Source organism: Mobula birostris, chromosome 19, assembly GCF_030028105.1.
Source record: "Mobula birostris isolate sMobBir1 chromosome 19, sMobBir1.hap1, whole genome shotgun sequence".
NCBI classification, from domain to species: Eukaryota; Metazoa; Chordata; class Chondrichthyes; order Myliobatiformes; family Myliobatidae; genus Mobula; species Mobula birostris.
In genome coordinates, this window is record NC_092388.1 from 19,695,240 (window position 1) to 19,717,638 (window position 22,399).

General features: G+C 41.0%; 1 protein-coding gene across 6 annotated transcripts in view; it reads left to right on the forward strand.

Moving 5' to 3' along the window:
• LOC140212462 (ubiquitin thioesterase otulin-like) overlaps nucleotides 1–22,399 on the forward strand; it is a 47,024-nt gene that overhangs the window by 16,342 nt on the left and 8,283 nt on the right. For all 6 annotated transcript variants that reach the window (XM_072283294.1, XM_072283289.1, XM_072283295.1 and 3 more), the window contains 5 exons: nucleotides 1,442–1,521; nucleotides 11,866–11,969; nucleotides 14,152–14,292; nucleotides 18,429–18,554; nucleotides 21,864–22,133. In XM_072283294.1, the coding sequence (XP_072139395.1) occupies nucleotides 1,442–1,521; nucleotides 11,866–11,969; nucleotides 14,152–14,292; nucleotides 18,429–18,554; nucleotides 21,864–22,133 (721 nt within the window). The remainder of the gene's footprint in view (nucleotides 1–1,441; nucleotides 1,522–11,865; nucleotides 11,970–14,151; nucleotides 14,293–18,428; nucleotides 18,555–21,863; nucleotides 22,134–22,399) is intronic.

The following is a 22,399-nucleotide window of genomic DNA, read 5'->3' on the forward strand; positions in this document are numbered from 1 at the left end:
ATGGGTCTGAGTCTGTACTTACTGGAATTTAGAAGGATGGGTGGGGTGGGGGGGAATCTCATTGAAACCTCAATGTTGAAAGGCTTAGACAGAGTAGATGTGGGAAGGATGTTTCCCATGGTGAGGGAATGTAGGACAAGAGGGCACAGCCTCAGTATAGAGGGGTGTCCATTTAAAACAGAGCTGTGGAGAAATTTCTTTAGCCAGAAGGTGGTGAATTTGTGGAATTTGTTGCCATATGCAGCTGTGGAGGCCAGGTCACTGGGTGTCTTTAAGGCAGAGGTTGACACGTTCTTGATTGGACATGGCATCAAAGGTTATGGGGAGAAGGCTGGGAAATGGGGTTGAGGAGGAGATAGAAAAAAGGATCAGCCATGTTTGAATGGCAGAGCAGACTTGATGGGTCAAGTGGCCTAATTCTGCTGCTACGTCTTATGGTTTAAATACAAAGAAATACAATAGAATCAATGAAAGACCACACCCAACAAGATGGACAGACAACCAGTACACAAAAGACAACAAACTGCAAATATAAGAAAAAAAAGTAATAATAAATAAACAATAAATATTGATAACATCAGATAGAGTTGTTGAAATTGAGTCCCTAGGTTGTGGGAACAGTTCAGTATTGGGATGAGTGAAGCTCTATGAAGTTAATTTGTCTGGTTCAAGAGCCTGATGGTTAAGGGGTATTAACTATTTCTGAACCTGGTGGTGTGAGTCCTGAGGCTCATGAGCCGCCTTCCTTATGGCAGCAGTTAGAAGAGAGCACGGCCTGGTGGGGTTCATTGTGTTGACCATACTTTACTTTAAAACTCTACCTTTTCTTAAAAAGAACTAAATTAACAAATGCAATAAGTAGTTAATATAACTCTGGTTTGCACAGTTTCACTTTATTGATAAAAGCCCACGATTCGGTATGCTTATTAAATAATTTTTCTTTTCCTCTGTGCTGCCAGCTTCAAAGATTTATCTAGATCAACACACCGTTCTATTTTCCTGAAACCATTTTAATACCTTTTATATTATTCCTCTATCTTATTCTTAATGACATGCACCACGCTCCTTTGCATCAAACTTTGTCTAGCTTTAGTTTTCTTTCTAGTTTTAGACTGTGCCTCATTAAAATCAGTTGCTTGACGAAAGCCACACAAGTTTTGATTCATCTCCAGAGTTTGAATGGTGCCCTGTGCACCCAAGTCCTGTGTTAAACAATTGTTTCATCATAGTAAGTTATCACACCCAATCCAAGGCATTATTATATTCCAAGAAACACTTTTGGAGAACACCACTGGATACCTTACTGCAGGAAGTACACACAAGCAACAATTGGGCAGGAAGGATCAAGAAAATGCTTTCATTATATAGCTGATTAATGTATCTTTCAGCTGTCTATTTAAAATGCCACTGAATATGGAACAATTTTTTTTTGATCTTGTAGAGAGGAAGACCTTTACCGTGATGAAGATGAAATAGAGAAAGATAAATCTCAAAAGCTGCTTGAAGAAAGCCAGTTTGCAGGTAATCTTTTATCTTGCTGTCAATTGCCTTCCCCCACATTTTTAAAATATTTGATGCAGGCTCCTTTGTCCCAATTAATTCAGCAAGAATTAAAAGTCATCAGTCAGAATTTTTGTAGGTAAGCTTCTCAGTATAAAAAGGTGCTAAGGAAGAAAAGTATCATAACTTCACTGGACATGGAAGCGCCCACATAAATAGTTGAATTTTAGTGTTTCTATTGATGTGGAAACTCCTATGTGGTATGAAAAGTGCAGTAAGGTAGCAACGCGCCTGCCAATAATTCATGCCAACCTGGGGTGCAACTTACTGTGTTAGATGTTCGTGAGTGAGGTTTGCAGTCACGTCATCAGCTTGTCCTGGAGTTGATAGTGAAGACCGAAGGTCAATCAGAAGTGGAAACCCAGCACCTGTGAGTCTGAAATTCAGTGGAGAAGTTGGAGACTCATTGTCTGTGAGTTCACTGCATGTCCAGAGGCCCGAGTTGAAGGACTGTGTGGGTGGAAGGGAGGAAAGGGGCTTGTTTAGCTGTTTTGGTGTTTGTTGCATTCTGGTTTGTCCTGCTCTGTGTTCTTCTGCCAAGCATAGTGGGTATGCTATGTTGGCGTCAGAATATCTGGTGACACTTCTAGGCTGATTCTAGCACATCCTTAGGGTTGTGCTGCTTGTAAATGCAAATGACACATTTCCCTGTATGTTTTCATTGTATGTGTGATGAATAAATGAACCTGAATCTGGAAGTTAATTTCTTTCATTTTGGATCACAGAAATGTGTATGCTGAAAGTACCTTCGCAGTGCTGTTGGATTGGGTTTACGGTGATTTAGACTGGAAAGAAAGAACAGTGATTTCCAATTCAGAACTGCGGTTTAATGTGGTTGCAAGTAAAGAAGCTGGTCAAGCTTCTGCAGTGCATTTTGTAGTTAATTCGCACGGCAGTCAACGGTGAAGCATGTCGATGTATACTGTGATGAAATATTCTCCAATCCGCTGGATGAGTGGAACTCCAACACAAGCAATCCCTTGATTTTCATCACAGCCTTGACTTTTGTAGATGGTTGAAAACTTTGTGGAGTTGTGATTGTTTTTGATAGGTCACTCAGCCTCTTGCTGTGACAACCACTGCATATGTCTAGTTAAGTTCCTGGTCAGTAATGATTGATAATAGTGTATCCAAAATTCCAAAGAGTTAATACTGTGTAAACAAGTAATTTGTAGTTGGTGATAATCATTGACTGACATGTGTCATTTATACTACTGGCCACTTGTCAAACTATGTTTAAGTCCAATCTGTAACCTGTGACATTTAGGTTTGGACTTGTGTGGTATTTTAAGGAATTGCCAACCAAATTGAGCATTGTAATCAGTATGCCCAGTTCTGTCATCAGTGCTGAAGGAACTAACTGTTTCAGCTGAAGGGTGCTGTGGAAATTTCATGGTAGTAAGTTGCATTGTTATTCTGTATGGATGGTTTTCACCAATTTGTGGTGAGGCGTTCTGGTAGCCAAGTAGGAGACTAGCTTGAGGAGTTTCTACAGTGTTCTCCCAGAGGAGCAAGGGTCGTCCTCCAGCAGTCACACCATCATTGTCTCTGCTACGTAAAGCTCTGGTTAACAGGAGTTAACTGCTTATTTCACCTTGTCTGTAATTTTATCACGGTGCCTTCACGCCACGACAGTCTAATGTTATCCTGATGGCGAGGGCGGATATTTATGTCACAACATCCCTGGACTTGAGCTCTTTTGTGTATGTTTGCACTAAACTGTAACGAGCATCTGAATAACTGGTTGTTATGGAGTCCAGTTGAATATGTTATTGATATGTAATCATAGTGATTACAATGCTCAGTTTGGTTTGCAATTCCTTAAAATACCACACAAGTCCAAACCTAAATGTCACAGGTTACAGATTGGAGGAGGCGAGGCATTACTGGTCAGGGATACTATTACAGCTACAGAAAGGGTGGATAATGTAGCAGGATCCTCTTTTGAGTCAGAATGGGTGGAAGTCAGGAACAGGAAGGGAGCAGTTACTCTACTGGGGGTATTCTATAGGTCCCCTGGTAGCAGCAGAGATACCGAGGAGCAGGTTGGGAGGCAGATTTTGGAGTGCTGCAAAAATAACAGGGTTGTTATCATGGGTGACTTTAACTTCCCTAATATTAATTGGCACCTGATTAATTCCAAGGATTTAGATAGGGCAGAGTTTGTTAAGTGTGCCTAGGACAGATTCCTGTCACAGTATGTTGACAGGCCGACTAGGGGGAATGCTATACTAGATCTAGTACTAGGTAATGAACTGGGTCAGGACACAGATCAATCAGTGGGTGAGCATCTGGGACACAGTGACCACTGCTCCCTGGCCTTTAGCATTATCATGGAAAAGGATAGAATCAGAGAGGACAGGAAAATTTTTAATTGGGGAAGGGCAAATTATGAGGCTATAAGGCTAAGACTTGCGGGTGTGAATTGGGATGATGTTTTTGCAGGGAAATGTAGGATGGACATGTGGTCAATGTTTAGGGATGTCTTGCAAGAAGTTAGGGATCAATTTGTCCCGGTGAGGAAGATAAAGAATGGCAGGGTGAAGGAACCATGGGTGACAAGTGAGGTGGAAAATCTAGTCAGGTGGAAGAAGGCAGCATACATGAGGTTTAGGAAGCAAGGATCAGATGGGTCTATTGAGGAATATAGGGTGGCAAGAAAGGAGCTTAAGAAGGGGCTGAGGAGAGCAAGAAGGGGGCATGAGAAGGCCTTGGCGAGTAGGGTAAAGAAAAACCCCAAGGCATTCTTCAATTATGTGAAGAAAAGAAGGATGACAGGAGTAAAGGTAGGACCAATTAGAGATAAAGGTGGGAAGATGTGCCTGGAGGCTGTGGAAGTGAGCGAGGTCCTCAATGAACACTTCTCTTTGGTATTCACCAATGAGAGGAAACTTGATGACGATGAGGACAATATGAGTGAGGCTGATGTTCTGGAGCATTTTGATATTAAGGGGAAGGAGGTGCTGGAGCTGCTAAATACATTAGGACGGATAAGTCCCCGGGGCCTGACGGAATATTCCCCAGGCTGCTCCACGAGGCGAGAGAAGAGATTGCTGAGCCTCTGGCTAGGATCTTTATGTCCTCGTTGTCCATGGGAATGGTACCAGAGGATTAGAGGGAGGCAAATGTTGTCCCCTTGTCCAAAAAAGGTAGTAGGGATAGTCTGGGTAATTATAGACCAGTGAGCCTTGCGTCTGTGGTGAGAAAGCTGTTGGAAAAGATTCTTAGAGATAGGATCTGTGGGCATTTAGAGAATCATAGTCTGATCAGGGACAGTCAGCATGGCTTTGTGAAGGGCTGATTGTGTCCAACAAGCCTGATAGAGTTCTTTGAGGAGGTGACCAGGCATACAGATGAGGGTAGTGCAGTGGATATAATCTATATGGATTTTAGTAAGGCATTTGACAAGGTTCCACGTGGTAGGCTTATTCAGAAAGTCAGAAGGCATGGGATCCAGGGAAGTTTGGCCAGGTGGATTCAGAATTCACTTGCCTGCAGAAGGCAGAGGGTCGTGGTGAAGGGGGTACATTTGGATTGGAGGGTTGTGACTAGTGGTGTCCCACAAGGATCTGTTCTGGGACCTCTATTTTTCGTGATTTTTATTAACGACCTAGATGTGGGGGTAGAAGGGTGGGTTCGCAAGTTTGCAGACGACACAAAGGTTGGTGGTGTTGTGGATAGTGTAGAGGATTGTCAAAGATTGCAGAGAGTCATTGATAGGATGCAGAAGTGGGCTGAGAAGTGACAGATGGAATTCAACCCGGAGAAGTGTGAGGTGGTACACCTTGGAAGGACAAACTCCAAGGCAGAGTACAAAGTAAATGGTAGGATACTTGGTAGTGTGGAGGAGCAGAGGGATCTGGGGGTACAAGTCCATAGATCCCTGGAAGATGCCTCACACGTAGATAGGGTAGTTAAGAAAGCTTATGGGGTGTTAGCTTTCATAAATCAAGGGATTGATTTTAAGAGTCGCGATGTAATGATGCAGCTCTATAAAACTCTAGTTAGGCCACACTTGGAGTACTGTGTCCAGTTCTGGTCGCCTCCCTGTAGGAAGGATGTGGAAGCATTGGAAAGGGTACAGAGGAGATTTACCAGGATGCTGCCTGGTTTAGAGAGTATGCATTATGATCAGAGATTAAAGGAGCTAGGGCTTTACTCTTTGGAGAGAAGGAGGATGAGAGGAGACATGATAAAGGTATACAAGATATTAAGAGGAATAGAAAGAGTGGACGGCCAGCACCTCTTCCCCAGGGCACCACTGCTCAATACAAGAGGACATGGCTTTAAGGTCAGGGTTGGGAAGTTCAAGGGGGATATTAGAGGAAGGTTTTTTACTCAGAGAGTGGTTGGTGCGTGGAATGCACTGCCTGAGTCAGTGGTGGAGGCAGATACACTAGTGAAATTTAAGAGACTACTAGACAGGTATATGGAGGAATTTAAGGTGGGGGCTTATATGGGAGGCAGGGTTTGAGGGTCGGCACAACATTGCTGGCCGGAGGGCCTGTACTGTGCTGTACCATTCTATGTATGTTCTATGTTAGGCAAACCATTGGTGAATAAATGAACTTTACACTCAGTGGCTACTTCATTAGGTACAGGAGGTATATTTGTGGTCTAATTGACTTTGACCGTGGAATTATTGTTGGTACCAGATTGTTCGTGCTGCTGCAGCCTATCCACTTCAAGAATTGACATGTTGTGCATTCCGAGATGCTCTTCTGCACAACGCTGTTGTATCATGTGGTTATTTGAGTTGCTGTCAGCTAGAATCAATCTGCATTTCTCCTCTGACCTCTTGCATTAACAAGGCATCTTCGCCCACAGAGCTGCTGCTCACTGGATGTCTTGTTTATCGCACCATTCTTTGTAAACACTAGAGACTGCTATATGCGAAAATCCTAGGAGGTCAGCAGTTTCTGAGATACTGAAGCCACCCAGACTGGCAACAACAATTATTCCACGGTCAAAGTCACTTGGATCACATTCTTCCCCATTCTGATGTTTGGTCTGAATAACAACCGAGTCTCTAGACCATGTCTGCATGCTTTTATACATTGAGATGCATTAACGAGCAGGTGTACCTAATAAAGTGGCCACTAAGTGTATGTCCGGTCTTTGTGTGGGCAGGGCTTGTCTGGGCAAATTTATGAATATACCTGTTTTGCAACTGTCCTGGAATTTAGCTAGAAGTTTATCCCGTTCAAGAGCTTAGCATTGGGTTGTTGCTTGGTTTCTTGTGTATGCAAAGCTGCTACTTTGTAACATGTTGGAGGAATCAAATTGGTTTCTGTGACGGGAAGGGAGACTTGAAAAGGCATCATCATTTTGATGCACTGGGAGAGATTTTGATGTTGGTAATTGTGCTTGATGTGTCTTCGTGGGCAGGATAAACTGCGTCACTTTGGTTGAAGGGTGCAGCCAAGAATGAGGATGTTGTTAGAGCCTGAAGCCTTTACTGTGTCTACTGCAGTCCCTGGATATACTCTGAAGTTTTGATTGTAATTTATGACAATGGGACCCTAAGCATTTGATATAGCTAATGTTTTCGTTTGGGAGATCTAATATGTTAGATTTTTGTACGAGAACGTGCCTCCCAAAATAACCCTTTCAATTACAAAAGATGGGTATTTTAATGAAATTATTGTGCAGTAACATTTTAACGTTTTCCAAAAAAAGATTTGATATTCAGTCATTTTGTGTATTTGGGATTTCACAAAGTGTTTAATATATAATCATGTACAAACAGAAGTTATATTTACATTGTAATAATGTCCTCAAAATCTTGTTTAAGGGGTGAATGGTGGTGACCTCACTGAAAAGGAAGCAGTGTTCCTTACTCACCTGTTGTTGAATGTTTGAGATTCAAATCAAGGTAACAGTCAAAAGATGCCAAGCGAGTCTGTGCCTGCTCGATTCTGAGGATTAGTCATGGATATGTGTTATAACAGTGGTTCACAATTTTTTTGGGGGGAGTTACGGTCCCCTTGGCTTCAGATGACCCCCAGCACCCCCTCTCCCTTTCCAGCCATTGCATAAAAATTATAAAGAATTTTGATTTACCAATACACGGTGAGAGAAAATGGGAACTGTAAATTCCAAGCAGTGACAAATTATTGCAAAAGTTATTCAGATCTTTAAAGCTATAAATAAAATTATTTCTGTATTTAATTACGGTAAAGCCAATTTTCATCAACAATTTTAGAGCATACATTAATTACAACTAATACAACCATTCATTACTTCATAGCTTTTTCACCTTTCAATGGCATGGATGGGCTTGATGCAGTGTTATCAGCTTCTCAACGTCAGGATGAATGTCATTCAGGAGTCTCAGATCCCCACGTGCAGTCTGTTTTGTTACTTTGAAAGAAGTTGGGCAACTGCACGGAAACCGTGCTGCACTAAGTATCATGTTGGAAAGACAGTAAAGAACATCTGAGACCATAAGATATAGGAGCAGAAGTAGGCCATTCAGCCCATCGAGTCTGCTCCGCTATTCAGTCATGGGCTGATCCAATTCTTCCAGCCGTCCCCACTCCCCTGCCTTCTCCCCATACCCTTTGATACCCTGGCTAATCAAGAGCCTATCTATCTCTGCCTTAAATACACCCAATGACTTGCCCTCCACAGCCGCTCGTGGCAACAAATTCCACAGATTTACCACCCTCTGACTAAAGTAATTTTTCTGCATCTCTGTTCTAAATGGACGTCCTTCAAGTCGTACCCTCTTGTCCTAGACTCCCCTACCATGGGAAATAACTTTGCCATATCTAATCTGTTCCAGCTTCTTAATATTCGGAATGTTTCTATGAGATCCCCCCCCTCATTCTCCTGAACTCCAGGGAATACACCCCAAAAGCTGCCAGACAGTTCTCATATGGTAACCCTTTCATTCCTGGAATCATTCTTGTGAATCTTCTCTGAACCTTCTCCAATGTCAGTATATCTTTTCTAAAATAAGGAGCCCAAAACTGCACACAATACTCCAAGTGTGGTCTCACGAGTGCCTTGTAGAGCCTCAACGTCACATGCAGTGATACAGTGATCTTGATACAGTGCAGGATAGTGTACAGAGATTTCTTTCTGCAAACAAAAATCTTGATATGATTTTTTTTTGGAACCTTGGCTTCAGCTCAAAGTTATTTTGTAGTGAGATCAGTTCTTCCTCCATTCTTCCTGTTAATTCCTAATTAGAAGTGTTCAGGAACAGATTTATTACGCAGTCTGGAATTTGGATCGAGAGAGGATGCTGAAATCTCTCTGGCGTGCCTGAATGCAGCTCACCCAGGTGGGCCCAGTATACTTGAATCTGGTATTCTTTCTTTCTCTTCCAACTCAGAGGCTCATTAATTGGAAAAGGTCATGATGACCAGTGATGCACTCAAATAGAGTTAATTTGGATGGAAATGTGGAGGCGACTGATCTGCCATTGATAAGATTCACATCATTTCCCTTGCAATTAAAGATTGATTTCATTAAACTTTGCAAATAATCTGACAAATGAGCAATGCTAAGTCTAATATTCTTCAGTTGATTAACTGAATTAGCATTTGAGTCTTCAAATAATTTTATAACTGTTTCAAAAGGTGCATAAAAGTGTCTTAGGCAGTTTCCTTTTGAGGGCCACTGGAATTCTGTGTGTAACAGCAAACACATTCTCAACACAAAACTCTTGGGGGGGTGGGGTAAGAATATCACGATATATGCCAGTGGTATTAAACCTGATTTTGATTCTGAAATACAGTGGATTCTGGTTAATTGGACTATCGATTGGTTAATCAGGGCAGCCACTTTTTTGGGACAACTCTTAAGGGACAAAAACTAATCAAGAAAATAGCCAGAATTGCCTTTGTTTATTTGGAACACGCTGCTACTTAATTGGGGCAGGAGGCTGTTGGCGAACAGTTTCTAACTAGTGACAGCTGCATGCACTTATGTGGCGGTTAGATACTACGCCGTGCTTAGAGCAAATAGTTTTAAGATGATGCCAGTTGATTGTGTTGAAAAAGCAATGGTTTTTTTTGTCAGTAATAATTGGCGAGAAATAAGCATTAAGAAAATTTTAGAACTGTCTTTCTCACCGGTTTCAAGCATTCAGGCTTGGAGATGCCAGGAAAGTCCAAAAGTGAAAATAAAATGATTCCTCTACTTCAAGTTAGGAATTATGATGAATTTGGAGGTATCGACAATCATCTTGAATAGATTTGAAGGATGCAAGCATCGGAAGTTTTGTGTGAAGGTAGTCCATTATCTGTACATTGGCTGTTGTTGGTTGCTTGGCACTGGTATTTCAGCTACTCCACACTGTACTGTCTACACTTCTTTTCATTATTTGGTCTGCTTCTGCAATTTTCATTATGGATTAACAACCACGGTAAATTACCCGTGGTTTAAGTCTAATCTCACCAATTTGGTCAATAAAGGGGAAAGTTATGACATAATCATAGCTCAGTCCAAGCCAGACCCTGCCTGAAGATATGTGAAGTGGGGGTAAAGATATCTCAGTTGGGCCAAGGGCTAGAGAAATGCGGTTTAGACCACTTGAAAAGGAAGATCCTGAACTTCAACTTATTGAACATCATATCCTAATTCACAGGAATTCTGTCGCTGTGTGATTAGTGTATGGGAATTTTACTAGCTAACACCCTATTACAGTAGTGAATGGCAACAATGTGCAGGCCAAGCTCGGAAATAACATGATTTCTTCAGACCAGATTTCTCATGATATGCCAAATGCAGAAGTGTCTTATTGCTTTTCAACAACTCTGACACTAGCATTATGGCATCCAAGAGACCTTGCTTTGTGGATCCAGAATTAGCTTGCCCGCAGAAGGTAAAGGGCGGTTGTAGATGGTTCATATTTTGTACAGAGGACAGTGACCGGTGGTGTTCTGCAGGGATCTGTTCTGGGACCCCGCCTCTTTGTGATTTTTATAAATGACCTGGATGAGGAAGTAGAAGGATGGGTCAGTAAGTTTGCTGATGACACAAAAGTTGGGGTGTTGTGGATAGTTGAGGACTGTCAGAGGTTACAGCGGGACATCTATAGGATGCAGAACTGGGCTGAGAAGTGGCAGATGGAGTTCAACCCAGGTAAGTGTGGTGTGGTTTATTTTGGTAGGTCAAATTTGAAGACAGAATGTAGTATTACTGGTAAGACTCTTGGTAGTGTGGAGGATCAGAGAGATCTTGGGGTTCGTGTCCTTAGGACATTCAAAGCTGCTGCACAGGTTGTTACAAAGGCATATGGTGTGCTGGCAGTTATCAACTGCGAGATTGAGTTTGAGACGTGAGATAATGTTACGGCTATATAAGACCTTGGTCAGACCCTACTTGGAGCACTGTGTTCAGCTCTGGTCACCTTACTACAGGAAGGATGTGGATACTATAGAAAGAGTGCAGAGGAAATTTGCAAGGATGTTACCTGGAATGGAGAGCATGCCTTATGAGAATAGTTGAGTGAACTTGGCCTTTTCTCCTTGGAGCAACAGAGGATGAGAGATGGCCTGATAGAGGTGTATAAGATGACGAGAGGCACTGACTGTGTGGATAGCCAGAGGCTTTTTCCCAGGGCTGAAATGGCTAACCCAAGGGGGCATAGTTTTAAGGTGGTTAGAAGTAGGTACCAAGGGGATGTCAGGGGTAAGTTTTTCACACAGAGATTGGCGGGTGTGTGGAATGCACTGCGGTGATGGTGGCAGAAACGGATACAATAGGATTTTTTTAGAGACTCTTAGATGGGTGCATGGAGCTTAGAAAAATAGAGGGCTATGCGGTAGGGTAATTCTAGGCAGCTCCTAGAGTAGGTTGCATGGTCGGCACGACATTGTGGGCCGAAGGGCCTGTAATGTGCTGTAGATTTGTATGTTCTAAGTTCTATGACATGCTGTTACAACTATAACGAGCTTTGAGCAAAATTTAAGAGAGTGGTGGGTTAGCAAGGGATGAGATGATGACATGATCATTGCAATCAATTATAAGGCACTGAGGATCAAATGTTTGTAATAAGTAATCTATCTCTTAAATGAAGTGTGTAATCCCAGGGCTGCCCTCCTTGTTTCTGAGCATTGCACCCTTTATCTTTATCACCCCCCCCTCCCAGAAACTGCCACTGCCCCCAGGGGTGCGATATCTCCCACATTCTAAACCAGATCTGTAACATTACAAGCTGCGTGTTTAGTAAACATGATACTGTGTTCTTTACTTTGTAAAATTATCACATTTATGATTGGTATTCCAGTTGTTTATGTATTTTGCTGGAGGAGAAAAATAACTTCCTGTTAAATGTTTCTTTTTATACAGTGGTTGCTGCAGAGAGATCCACTATTGAACCCAATATGGACATTATGGAATATTGCACCAGAGAGTGGAAAGGGAACACAGCAAAAGCAGAGCTAATGAGAAAGGTGGGTAACTAATAATTTATAGAAATTGTCTTTGTTTGCAGGAAGCTTTTTCACAAAATATCTCCATTGCAATATCTGTTCCTCGTTTCTGACACGTTGTTGAAGACGATAAGACATAGGAGCAAAATTAGGCCATTCAGCCCATTGAGTCTGCTCTGCCATTCCATCATGGCTGATTTATTATCCCTTTCAACCCACTTTTCCAGCCTTCTCCCCGTAACCTTTGATTTCCTGTCTAATCAAGAACCTATTAACCTCAGCTTTAAATACACCCAATCACCTGGCCTCCACTGCCTTCTATGGCAATGAAGTCCACAGATTCACTACCCTCTGGCAAAATAAGTTCCTCACCTCTGTTCTAAATGGACATTCCTCTATTCTGAGGGCTGTGCCACTGGTCCTAGACTCGTCCACTATAGCAAGCATCCTCTCCACGTCCATTCCATCTAGGCCTTTCGGTATTCAATAGGTTTCAATAAGGTTCACCCTTCTTTCTTCTAAGCTCCAGCAAATACAGGCCCAGAGCCATCAAACGTTTCCCATACACAAACCCTTTTATTCCTGGAATCATTTTTGTGAAAATCCTCTGGACCACCTCCAATGCCAGCACATCTTTTTGTAAATGAGAGGTCCAAAGGTGCTCACAATACTCCAACTGCGGTCTGATCAATGCCTTATAGAGCCCAGCATTACATCCTTGTTCTTGTATTCTAGTCCTCTTGAAATGAATGTTAACATTGCATTTGCCTGCCTTTCCACTGATTCAACCTGATTTTGATTCTGAAATACAGTGGATTCTGGTTAATTGGACTATCGATTGGTTAATCAGGGCAAGTTAACAGTTAGGGAATCCTGCACATGGACTCCCAAGCCCCTTTGCACATATGATTTTTAAATTTTCTCCCAGTTTATAGAACTATGCCTTTACTCCTACCAAAGTGAATGACCATACACTTCTCTGCACTATATTCCATCTGCCACTTCCTTGCCCGTTCTCCCAGTCTCCTGGCATTTCTCAGAAGTTGAACCACATGACTTGAAACAAGTTCCTGTTTTTCAAGTATGTGCGCATTTCACCTGTGGCTCAGCTTATTTTCTGTTAAATCCTTCACCAATCTCTCTAAACTTTCCTTCCAATACTGTTCTTTCTACTACACTCCAGTAAAAATGATCTGCTGCTGCTGCAGATCTGTCCTTGTACCCTGAGCCATCCCGTTCACCCATGTCATCACTGACGTGTAAGCTCCTGGTACAAGGACAGTTCAGATACTACATTCTTGTTGTTTGCGAGCTCCTCCATAGCCTTGCCCTCCCTATAGCTGGAATCTTCTTTGAGCATTGTCACTTTGTCGTGGTGGATAGGCTTGTAAGTTCCTGACATCCCAAGAGCGATCCCTTCTGGAGTTCAGCCATCTGGTGCTTAGCTCCTGGTAGGAGCACCCCCGGCAGTAAGGTCAAGGGAGAAGTTCTCGAGAAAGAGCAGTCAAACCGAGACTTCAGTGGCAGAGCTGGAGGAAGATGATTCATCACAAAGACAGTGAAGGTGGAGAAAGGTTTCCCGCATGAAGAGTCCCAGTAACTTGCGCTTCATGCCACTGCACCCCGACCCTGATCTGTCTAGGAGTGTGTGGTGGTTGTCCGTGCGTCAACCCCCCACTTTAAGGTCCCGCATAGGCATTCTCCATTACAAGACTATATTACATCCACCTGAAGACCCACCAATAGACAAGCCCTTAAAAGGACATCGTACTCAACTCAAGCGATCGCACCAATACAGCACTACTATAAATGGAATAATACTCAGGCCACCACCTGACCAAAATCTTGATCCTGCTCCGCTTTCTGAACTCCAGTTTATTCCAAATTTTATTTGCTGTGCCATTAGTAACTGACTTCAACTGACCAGTCTCTCAGCTCCACCCTTTTTAACGTTACCTCCTCGCTCAAACTTCTGTGCCTCTCAAGTTTCATTGCGATCTAATGTGAAGTTATGCTTGTGCTGCACTGGTGAAATAGTTTTGGGTGCTTTGTAATATTATCAGAACCATATTAAGCACAAGTTAGACATTATTGCCCTGTGATTTTGCTGATGAACCATTTGAGTATCCTCTTGTAATTCAATCTTGCCTTTTCAAAACTAGGTATGTACCTGAAGTTAAAGATTGAAATTTTTTTTCTACAGGCTTATGAAGCTGTTTGTGAAAATTTCAAATCTATACGTAGAGTTCGCGGTGATAATTACTGTGCTCTGAGAGCCACACTGTTTCAAGCATTGAAAAATGTTGAACATCTTCCCTGCCTGCAACAGGATGACCTAGAACAGGTACTTCTATATATGTAGTCATAATTCTAATTATCTGTCTAACCACTTTTTCCCACGTCCTGGCCGGGAAGTTTCTGGAAATGAAGTTACTGTTGTGTAATTAGAGTTTTGTATTTAATCAAATGAAGCTAGATTTGAAAGCACTCACATTGAGCAATAAAGATTTGAAATACCTCCAGATTTATAGAATGTACTCACTATTAGGATGGTGCGTTGGAGATGAGTCTCTACTAAATAAGGTGTGAGACGTTTCTTCCCTTCGCTGGCCTGCAGGTCATCCTTTGGCAAGGTGTAGCACCTGCTTAGCCCCCCCCCCCCCACCTCCATAAGGGTCACGTGAAGCCATGGGAGCAGGTGCTGGATGGTTTTGCATATCACAAGTCCTGGTTATGCAATACTAACACTAGGCAGACAATCAATAAAGGGTATTGATAATGGCTGGGGTCACCCATCTTGTAAAGACACTGCCCAGAAGAAGGCAATGGTAAACCACTTCTGTAGAAAACTTTGTCAGGAACATTCATGGTCAAGACCACGATTGCCCAAGTCATATGACACGGCACATAATAATAATGATGACTCACTATATAATACCAAGGGGAGCCATGTGCATCGGCATTTTCACTAAGTAATCCAATCCCATTGCTTTCCTTGTTTCTTATCCATGCAATAGATTTATCCAAATATTTGAAAGTCAGGATTACATTTGTGTCCAGTATCCATAATGCAGTGTATCCAAATCCTAACATTCATCAGTAAAAATCAAAAGTGTTTTTTTCTTAATGAGAACTCCCTTTGTTTAGTGGTCCTCTTCTACTGGAAATGGCTTCTCCAAATTGGCTATTATGATTTTTAAGTTTATTCGTTCATTAGATCTGGATGTCACTGGAAATATTTCCATTTATTGTGCATCACTAATTGCTTCAGAGTTGTGACAATTGAAAGTCAACTGTGTTGGTACCAAACGTCTTTATTCGAAGAGCACATTGTCAGCTTTCTTGGGTTAACCTTGCAGTTGAAGTAGCTCAATGTGAAACCATTTCAGTAAATCTTTTCTGTTACTTTTTTGGCTCCTTTCAATCCTTCCTAAAGTGTGGTAACTAGAATATGTCAAACGTGACATAACCAGTGGCTTTAATAGAAGTGCAGGGTAATCTGCCTGGTTCTTCATTAAGCTGTAGTTTTAATGAAGTCCAGGTTTCTGTATGTTTTACTCGCCATTCTCCCGCCATGTCCTTCCAATTTAAAAGGATTAATGCACAGATACACATGGGTTCCCTTGGTTTCCTTTAGAACTGGGTGCTGTTCTGTTCTAACTTTCTTATCTTATTCTTTGTGCCAAAATGCATCACTTTACACTGCTCTGTAATGCATTACATCCGTCGCTTCACTTCCCAATCTTTTGGTCCAAGTCCTCCTATAGTCTGTTAAGTTACGGCAACTGAAATGTTTGCTGTTGTGCGCACACACATCAGAGTTGTGGTCTGAGCACTGATCCATCAAGGACCACCACCTATCATCCTCCAATTTCCAATACAACCGTTCATCCCAATCCTTTGCTTTCTAGTCTTTGAACTAATTTATTTGCCCTGCTGCTGAACCCATGAGGGAAGGTTAAGTATGATAAGGATGCAGAGACTTCAAGGGAATGAAGACAAGCAAAGTGAGTGGGCGATAGCATACAATTATTATTTTTAATTAAATTAATTTGATTGGAGATACAACTCGGAAACTTCCTTTTGGTCCAACGAGCCCTTTCTACCCACTTAAACCATATGCCTTTGGTATGTGGGAGGAAATGGGGAACACCTGGGAGGAATCCTCATGGTCATGGGGAGAATATACACACTCTTTACAGACAGCTATGGGTTAAACCTGGGTGCTGGTGCTATAATAGTGTTACTCCAACTGTTCTGCTACGGTGCTGCCCACATGGGAAAATCTGGTGTTATCCATGTCTAGGAAAATGGGAAGTGTTTATTTTTTGCAGTGGAAGTCTAGGAAATGCTAACGTTCAAGGGAACAAGGATGTCTTTTTGTACATCATCGTAAGCTAACATGAATGTACAGCAGATGGTTAGGGACGCAAAAGTTTGTTGGCTCTTATTGCAAGAGGAATTGGGTTTAAGAATAATGTTGTTACTATACTTGATGAGATCATCTCTGTGCCTAAAAATAAATTTCTGCTTGCTCCAGAGAGCCTATAGAAATGAGTCAGCAGACTGGGTCCTGGGATGTCTGTTTCATCATGTGTGAAGAGTTTGAGTAGGCTAAATTTCTTCTCCAAAAACAGAAAAAGAAGTAGCTCTTTTTTCTGGAGTTTAAAAGAATGAAGGGTGATCTCATTAAAAGATGTAAACTCTCCCTTTGTTTGGGACCTGTGAACCAGTTGCATCCAAAAGGCATTGATTGCATTCAAAACTGAGCTCAATAGATTTCCAAGTACTAAGTCATGCAAGAGAGTTGTGCTTGAGATATTTTTGTATCCTTTTTCTGGTATTTACTGTTCAGCCTTTTGTATGGGACTTTGACACATGTTGAAATTTGTATATATAACCACTGCGTTCTCTTCATCAACTTCTAATTTGGATGGTGGAGAGACCTTTTTGTGAACTTTGCTGCAAGAATAAACGAATGTTGATTTTATTCAACTTGATGACTGCTCGGGTAAAGGTGTGTAAAATTATGTATGGCCTGAAAAATAATAATGACAAGGACCGATTTCTCCTAAACATAAAATTCTGAAGATTTACTAGATAGATACTGGAATGATGCTTCACATGGCTGGGGCATCTACAGAAAATAGTAGGATAGCCACCTGTGACTGAGAAGGTAGGAAATTTCTTCAGGTAGTCAGTCCTTGGAACTCTGAGGATCAAGGAGGCCTGGTCATCAGGTATACTTGTGGCAGATCAAAAGGTTTTCAACCACAGTGAATTCTGGTTAATTGACAGCCATTTATTTGGGACACTTCTTAAAGAAAAACGTATTGAGAAAATGTCCAGGATTCCCTTCATTCATTTGGGCCGCTGTGCCATTTAATTGGGACAGGAGACTGTTGCTGAACAATTTCTAACTAACGTCAGTTGCATCCACGTGTGGTCGTTGGAGAAAACAGTTTTAAAATAGTGTCATTTGAGTGTGTTTGTGTTCAAAAAGCAGTGATTTTTTTTAATCACGGCTAGTTAGCGAAATCTAAGCAGTAAGACAGTTCAGAACTGCTTTGCTCACTACGGTTTCAAGCATTCAGACGTGGAAATGCCAGAAATAGCCAGGAGTGAAAATGAAACAATTTTATTATTTCAACAAGTTAGGAACTATGAAGAATTTGAAGATACTGCCAACCATTGTGAATGTTAAAATGAAAATGAAGATTTGGAGGATGCGAGCATCAAAGGCATTGTATGAAGGTAGTCCATTATCTGCACCAGGTGTCTGGGCTGATTTTGTTCATTTACAGTCAAATCAACATGGCAGCATATAATGGATTATCCTTCATTGTTAACTATTAGGAACTAATCCAGTTTTATCATACTGTAGTAGTACAGTTTGTGTTCTAGTTCTTTTTGTGTTTTATTTAAATACTTAATTTGTTACTCAGTTAAATAGCAGCTTGTCTTTTTTTTATACCTTTTAACTGTTTCCATGAAACTGTGGCTAATTGGGGCAGCTGCTTAATTGGGTCAAAACGTACTGGTCCCAATATGTCCAATTAATCTGAATCCACTGTATTAGGGAAATCGAGGGATATGGGGTTAATGGAGGTGAATGTGATATTAATGAATTCTGGATAAGGTGTGGAATAGCCTACACCTACTTTGTACATTCCTGAGAGTAGCAGAGATTTGGAGCTCACTGCCTGAAGGGTGGTGCAGGCAGTAAAGTACATCACATTCTGAAAAATATTGAATACTTGAAATGCAATAAGCCATATGTCTTCGGACTGAGGGCCAGAAAGAGTTAGCCTGCTCACGGTGGCCTGATATTCAATTGTCACACACTTTGATTCTATGATGTTGTCCATGCTACTTGCTAGAACATCTAAGTCACTCTAAAATGGCATTGATATTGAAATGACTAACTTGTTATTGTTTAATTGCAAGATTCAATAGTAATTCAGTAACACTCTTTTCTAGATTCCAGATAAGCTTATTGATGCAAGCTATGTCTGGATTAAACAGTGGCATTTTGTCATTGAAGACTCCAGGAGTGAAAATCCTGTAAATGTCTTGAAGGGATATTTGACAACACTGAAGGAAAAGGTAGATTTTGGTGTCAATTTATGCAGTATGATACAAGTTCAATGGTATCTAAAAGTTTTAAATGTTTGTCTCCGCCTCCATTCCTTGCTCACAAATGCCTGTATTTAAAAAGCACACACAGAAGTTAATGGGCGGTTTCGGAATCAAATCAGAATAATATTTAATATCACCAGAATATGTTGTGAAATTTGTTGACTTTTGCAGCAGCAGTACAATGCGATACATAATAATAGAGAAGGTGAATATACATATTTAATCCTCTCTCTCTCTCTCTCATACATATATATAACTTGTATATAATTTTACACGCATATAAGTTAAATGAAATAAGTAGTGCAAAAATAAAAAAAAAGGTGACTTAGTGTTCATGGGTTTGATGCCCATTCAGAAATTGGATTACAGATGGGACAAAGCTGTTCCTGAGTTTTTCAGTGTGTGTCCTTCACTCTTGTGTACCTCCTTCCTAATAGGTAGTATTGAGAACAAGGCATGACCTGCGTGATGCCACCTTTTCAAGCGTCGCTGCTTGAAGATGAACTGAATACTACAGAGGCTAGTGCTCAAGATGGAGCTGACTAAGTTTACAACTCTCCGCGACTTACTGCCATCCTGTGCAGTAGCCCCCCCTTCCCCCACCCCCAAACAATACCAGGTGTACTGAGGCCAGTTAGAATGTCTCCACAGTATATCTGTAGAAAACTTTGTGTTTTTTGGTGACATAAAGTTCAACTGTTCACAAGTGAAAATAAATAAATGGCACACTAGTGCAGCAGACTGTGCAACTGCCTACCAGAAACCTGGGTTTGATTTTGATTCTATGGAGTTTACTTTCTTTCCCTGAGACCATATAGTATTCTCCTGCATCCTCTGGTTTCCTGCCACATTCCAACAATTCACATGGTGGGTTATTGGTCACTGCAAATTACCTCTAATCTAAGTGGGGAGAATTTGATGGTCATGGGAAAGGAAATGTGTTGTGGGGAAATACGTGGGAGAGTTCTGAAAGATACCATGGACTTAGTGTGCCGAGTCGCTGCTTCCTAGTTGATAAGAAATAAAGTTGAAATTGACTCATAATGTTCATCATATCTAAACTATCATTGCTGGGAATGGGGTTTCATAATTTCCTGCAAGAAAATTTTAGTAGAAGAAAGTTTAAAAATGGTTACTTTATGTGCCTGTACAAGGATCTCTTAAATGTTCCTAATGTACCTGTCTCAGATACTTTGCACTATTAACATTTTTTTTGCCATTTAATCTCTGCTGCAAACCCTATTGCAGGCTTTTCCCAATTCTCTTCATCACCCCCATTGCTTAAATGTTCCCAGTTCTAATATAAGGATGTCAACCTGCTAAGTTTTCTGTTTTTCTCTGCCTGTCTGCAATGCTGAGTATTGCATGTTTTTCTTGTATTGTTTCAGCTGAATTATTAAGTTGTGGTTATTCTTCATAATTTCCATTAATGTATTGTATTTCTATGCATTGGTGCAGCTACCAATAGGATGCCTGTGAGACAGAGGGAGAGGAAGTGGTAGCTGAGGCCTTTTAAGGGAAATGAAGCTTGGTGAGAACCAGGTCAGGTTTGAAGTGACACTAGGCATCACCAGTGTTATGATGTGCTTCACAGATGAATTCTTGAGTAAATATTGTTTCTACTGTGTGGCCATTTAAAATGGACTTTGTTGAATTGATGCTGCAGTTTACTGACAGGTGAATGCTTATTTTGCACTGCATTTTTTTCCGGAAGTTCATGCATGTTTGTAAGCAAAGCTTCAGTGATACCTAATGCAAAATGCTAGAAGACTTGTAGGTCTTGCAGCGTCTATGGAGAGAAATAAACAGATGACGTGTTGGGGCTGATGAAGGGTTCCATTCTGAAACATTGCCTTGTTATTAACCTCCATAGATGCTGCCTGACCTTCTGAGTTCCTCCAGTATTTTGCATGTGTTGCCTCAGATTTCCTGTATCTACAGAGTCTTTTGTGTTTCAGTGGCACCTAAGATGCTTCTTGAAATGGCTAGTTGCACATGTTAATGTTTCAGCAAAGTTCTCTGATCTGTTACCTCATGAAAAATGAATTATCAATTTCTAACTTGTATGAAATGCAGAACTGATTAGTCCTTTTATATATACAACCAAAAATACAGGTCAAATCTCATTAAGCATTGCTTGAGCAATCCTTATTACTAATCCATCAGCAGTAGCTTGGCTTTGTCAGAGGACCACATTCCATGGCTGAATAATGTTTACCTAAGGGATCTGAAGGGTTTTGTGAAATGTTAGCATGTGTGAATTTTTAGCACTTATTTTTTGCATGTGCTTTTTAAAAAAAAATCCATTCAGATCTGCACAAATTTTATCAAATTTTGTTGATGATTCAGTGGTAGATGAGGAACTAATTTGATGAGGAGAACACCAGGTGAGTGTAAAGTAATGCCTGTATAGTATATGGGCAAAAACATGGAATATAATATATAATGTGTGGAGAGTTTTCCATTTTAGCAGGAAAAATAAAAATGCGTAGTATTATTTTGGATGATGTGTGATTTTTTTTATTATTTTGTTTGGTGGTATTTGGAATGATATGGGTATCTTAAGAAACAAAGGCATATAGATTATTATTTATTGCAAGAGGATAGTCTATAAAAATGAACGATTTTGCTGCAGCTGTGTAGATTGATGGAGTAAGCTTGCTGTTTACAGTTTTGTTTCCTTTGAACAAAAAGCGTATTTTCCTTGAAGGTGGTGTCAAGGAAGTTCACGAGATTTAGTTTTGAGAAGAAGGGTTGCTTCATGCAGAGTGATTTGTTTTTCTTTGTTCTACTGTGAATTCCTGCAAAAAAATGTGTACTTTGATGATAAATTTACTTTGAACTTGGAATGATTTAAGAAGTTGGGCCTCTCTCTAAGTTAGAAGAGTGAGAGGTGAGTTCAAAGGAGAAATGAGATTCTGAGGTGATTTAACAGGATAGATGCACTCTTGTTGGGGTACTCCCTAATGGGGAACATAATCTTCCATTTAAAACTGAGATAAGGCTGGAAATTTCTGAAATGCTGTACTCCAGAGAGTTGTTGATGAAGTATATTCAAGTTTCCGGTAGATTTTTGGACTATATAAAAATTGAAGTTGGAGGGTCAACAATATCCTTATGGAATGGTGGAGCAAATCTGAGCATTTGGCCTACTGTTCTCCTGTCATATGTTATTAGTAAGCATGTGTATAATCTGCAATTAATGTGTATGATTTGCTATTAATTTACACGTTGTAACTTTCAACTTTCCTCTGCCTGCCCCATCATCGCTATTAGTATATGCATTTACGTGAAATGAATTCCTGGAAAGAAAGAGAGGCTGCCTGTGAAGAGTTGTTCAGAAGTGACACAGAAGAATATAGGATGTATGAAGCTGTGAAAATCATGATGTTGGCCAAGGCTATTGAACTTGACTGCAATAAAGTCCAAGAAAAAGAAGTCCCTTTGTTCTGCTGGCTGATGTTTGCTCGTGATAGTTCTACTGCCCCTTACCAGTTCATGAGAAATCATTTGAATCACGTTGGCCACACTGGCGGACTGGATCAGGTAAGATATTACACTAACAAAAATATTGAAAATCTGTCAAAAACCAGAAGCCCTACTTTATCAGGAGTCCAAGTCATCTGCAGTTTTCATGAATGCTTGTTCACTCTGTACTTCAGAGCACTGTGGCAGCAGCCCTTTCATTTTGTTTAAATGCCGCCTTATTTTCTGATTGGCTGGGTGTAAAATAAACTGAATGTAGAGAAGTTTGGATAGGTACATGGATGAGGAGCAGGGTGCTGGGGTGCTATGGTCCCAGTGTAGATCAA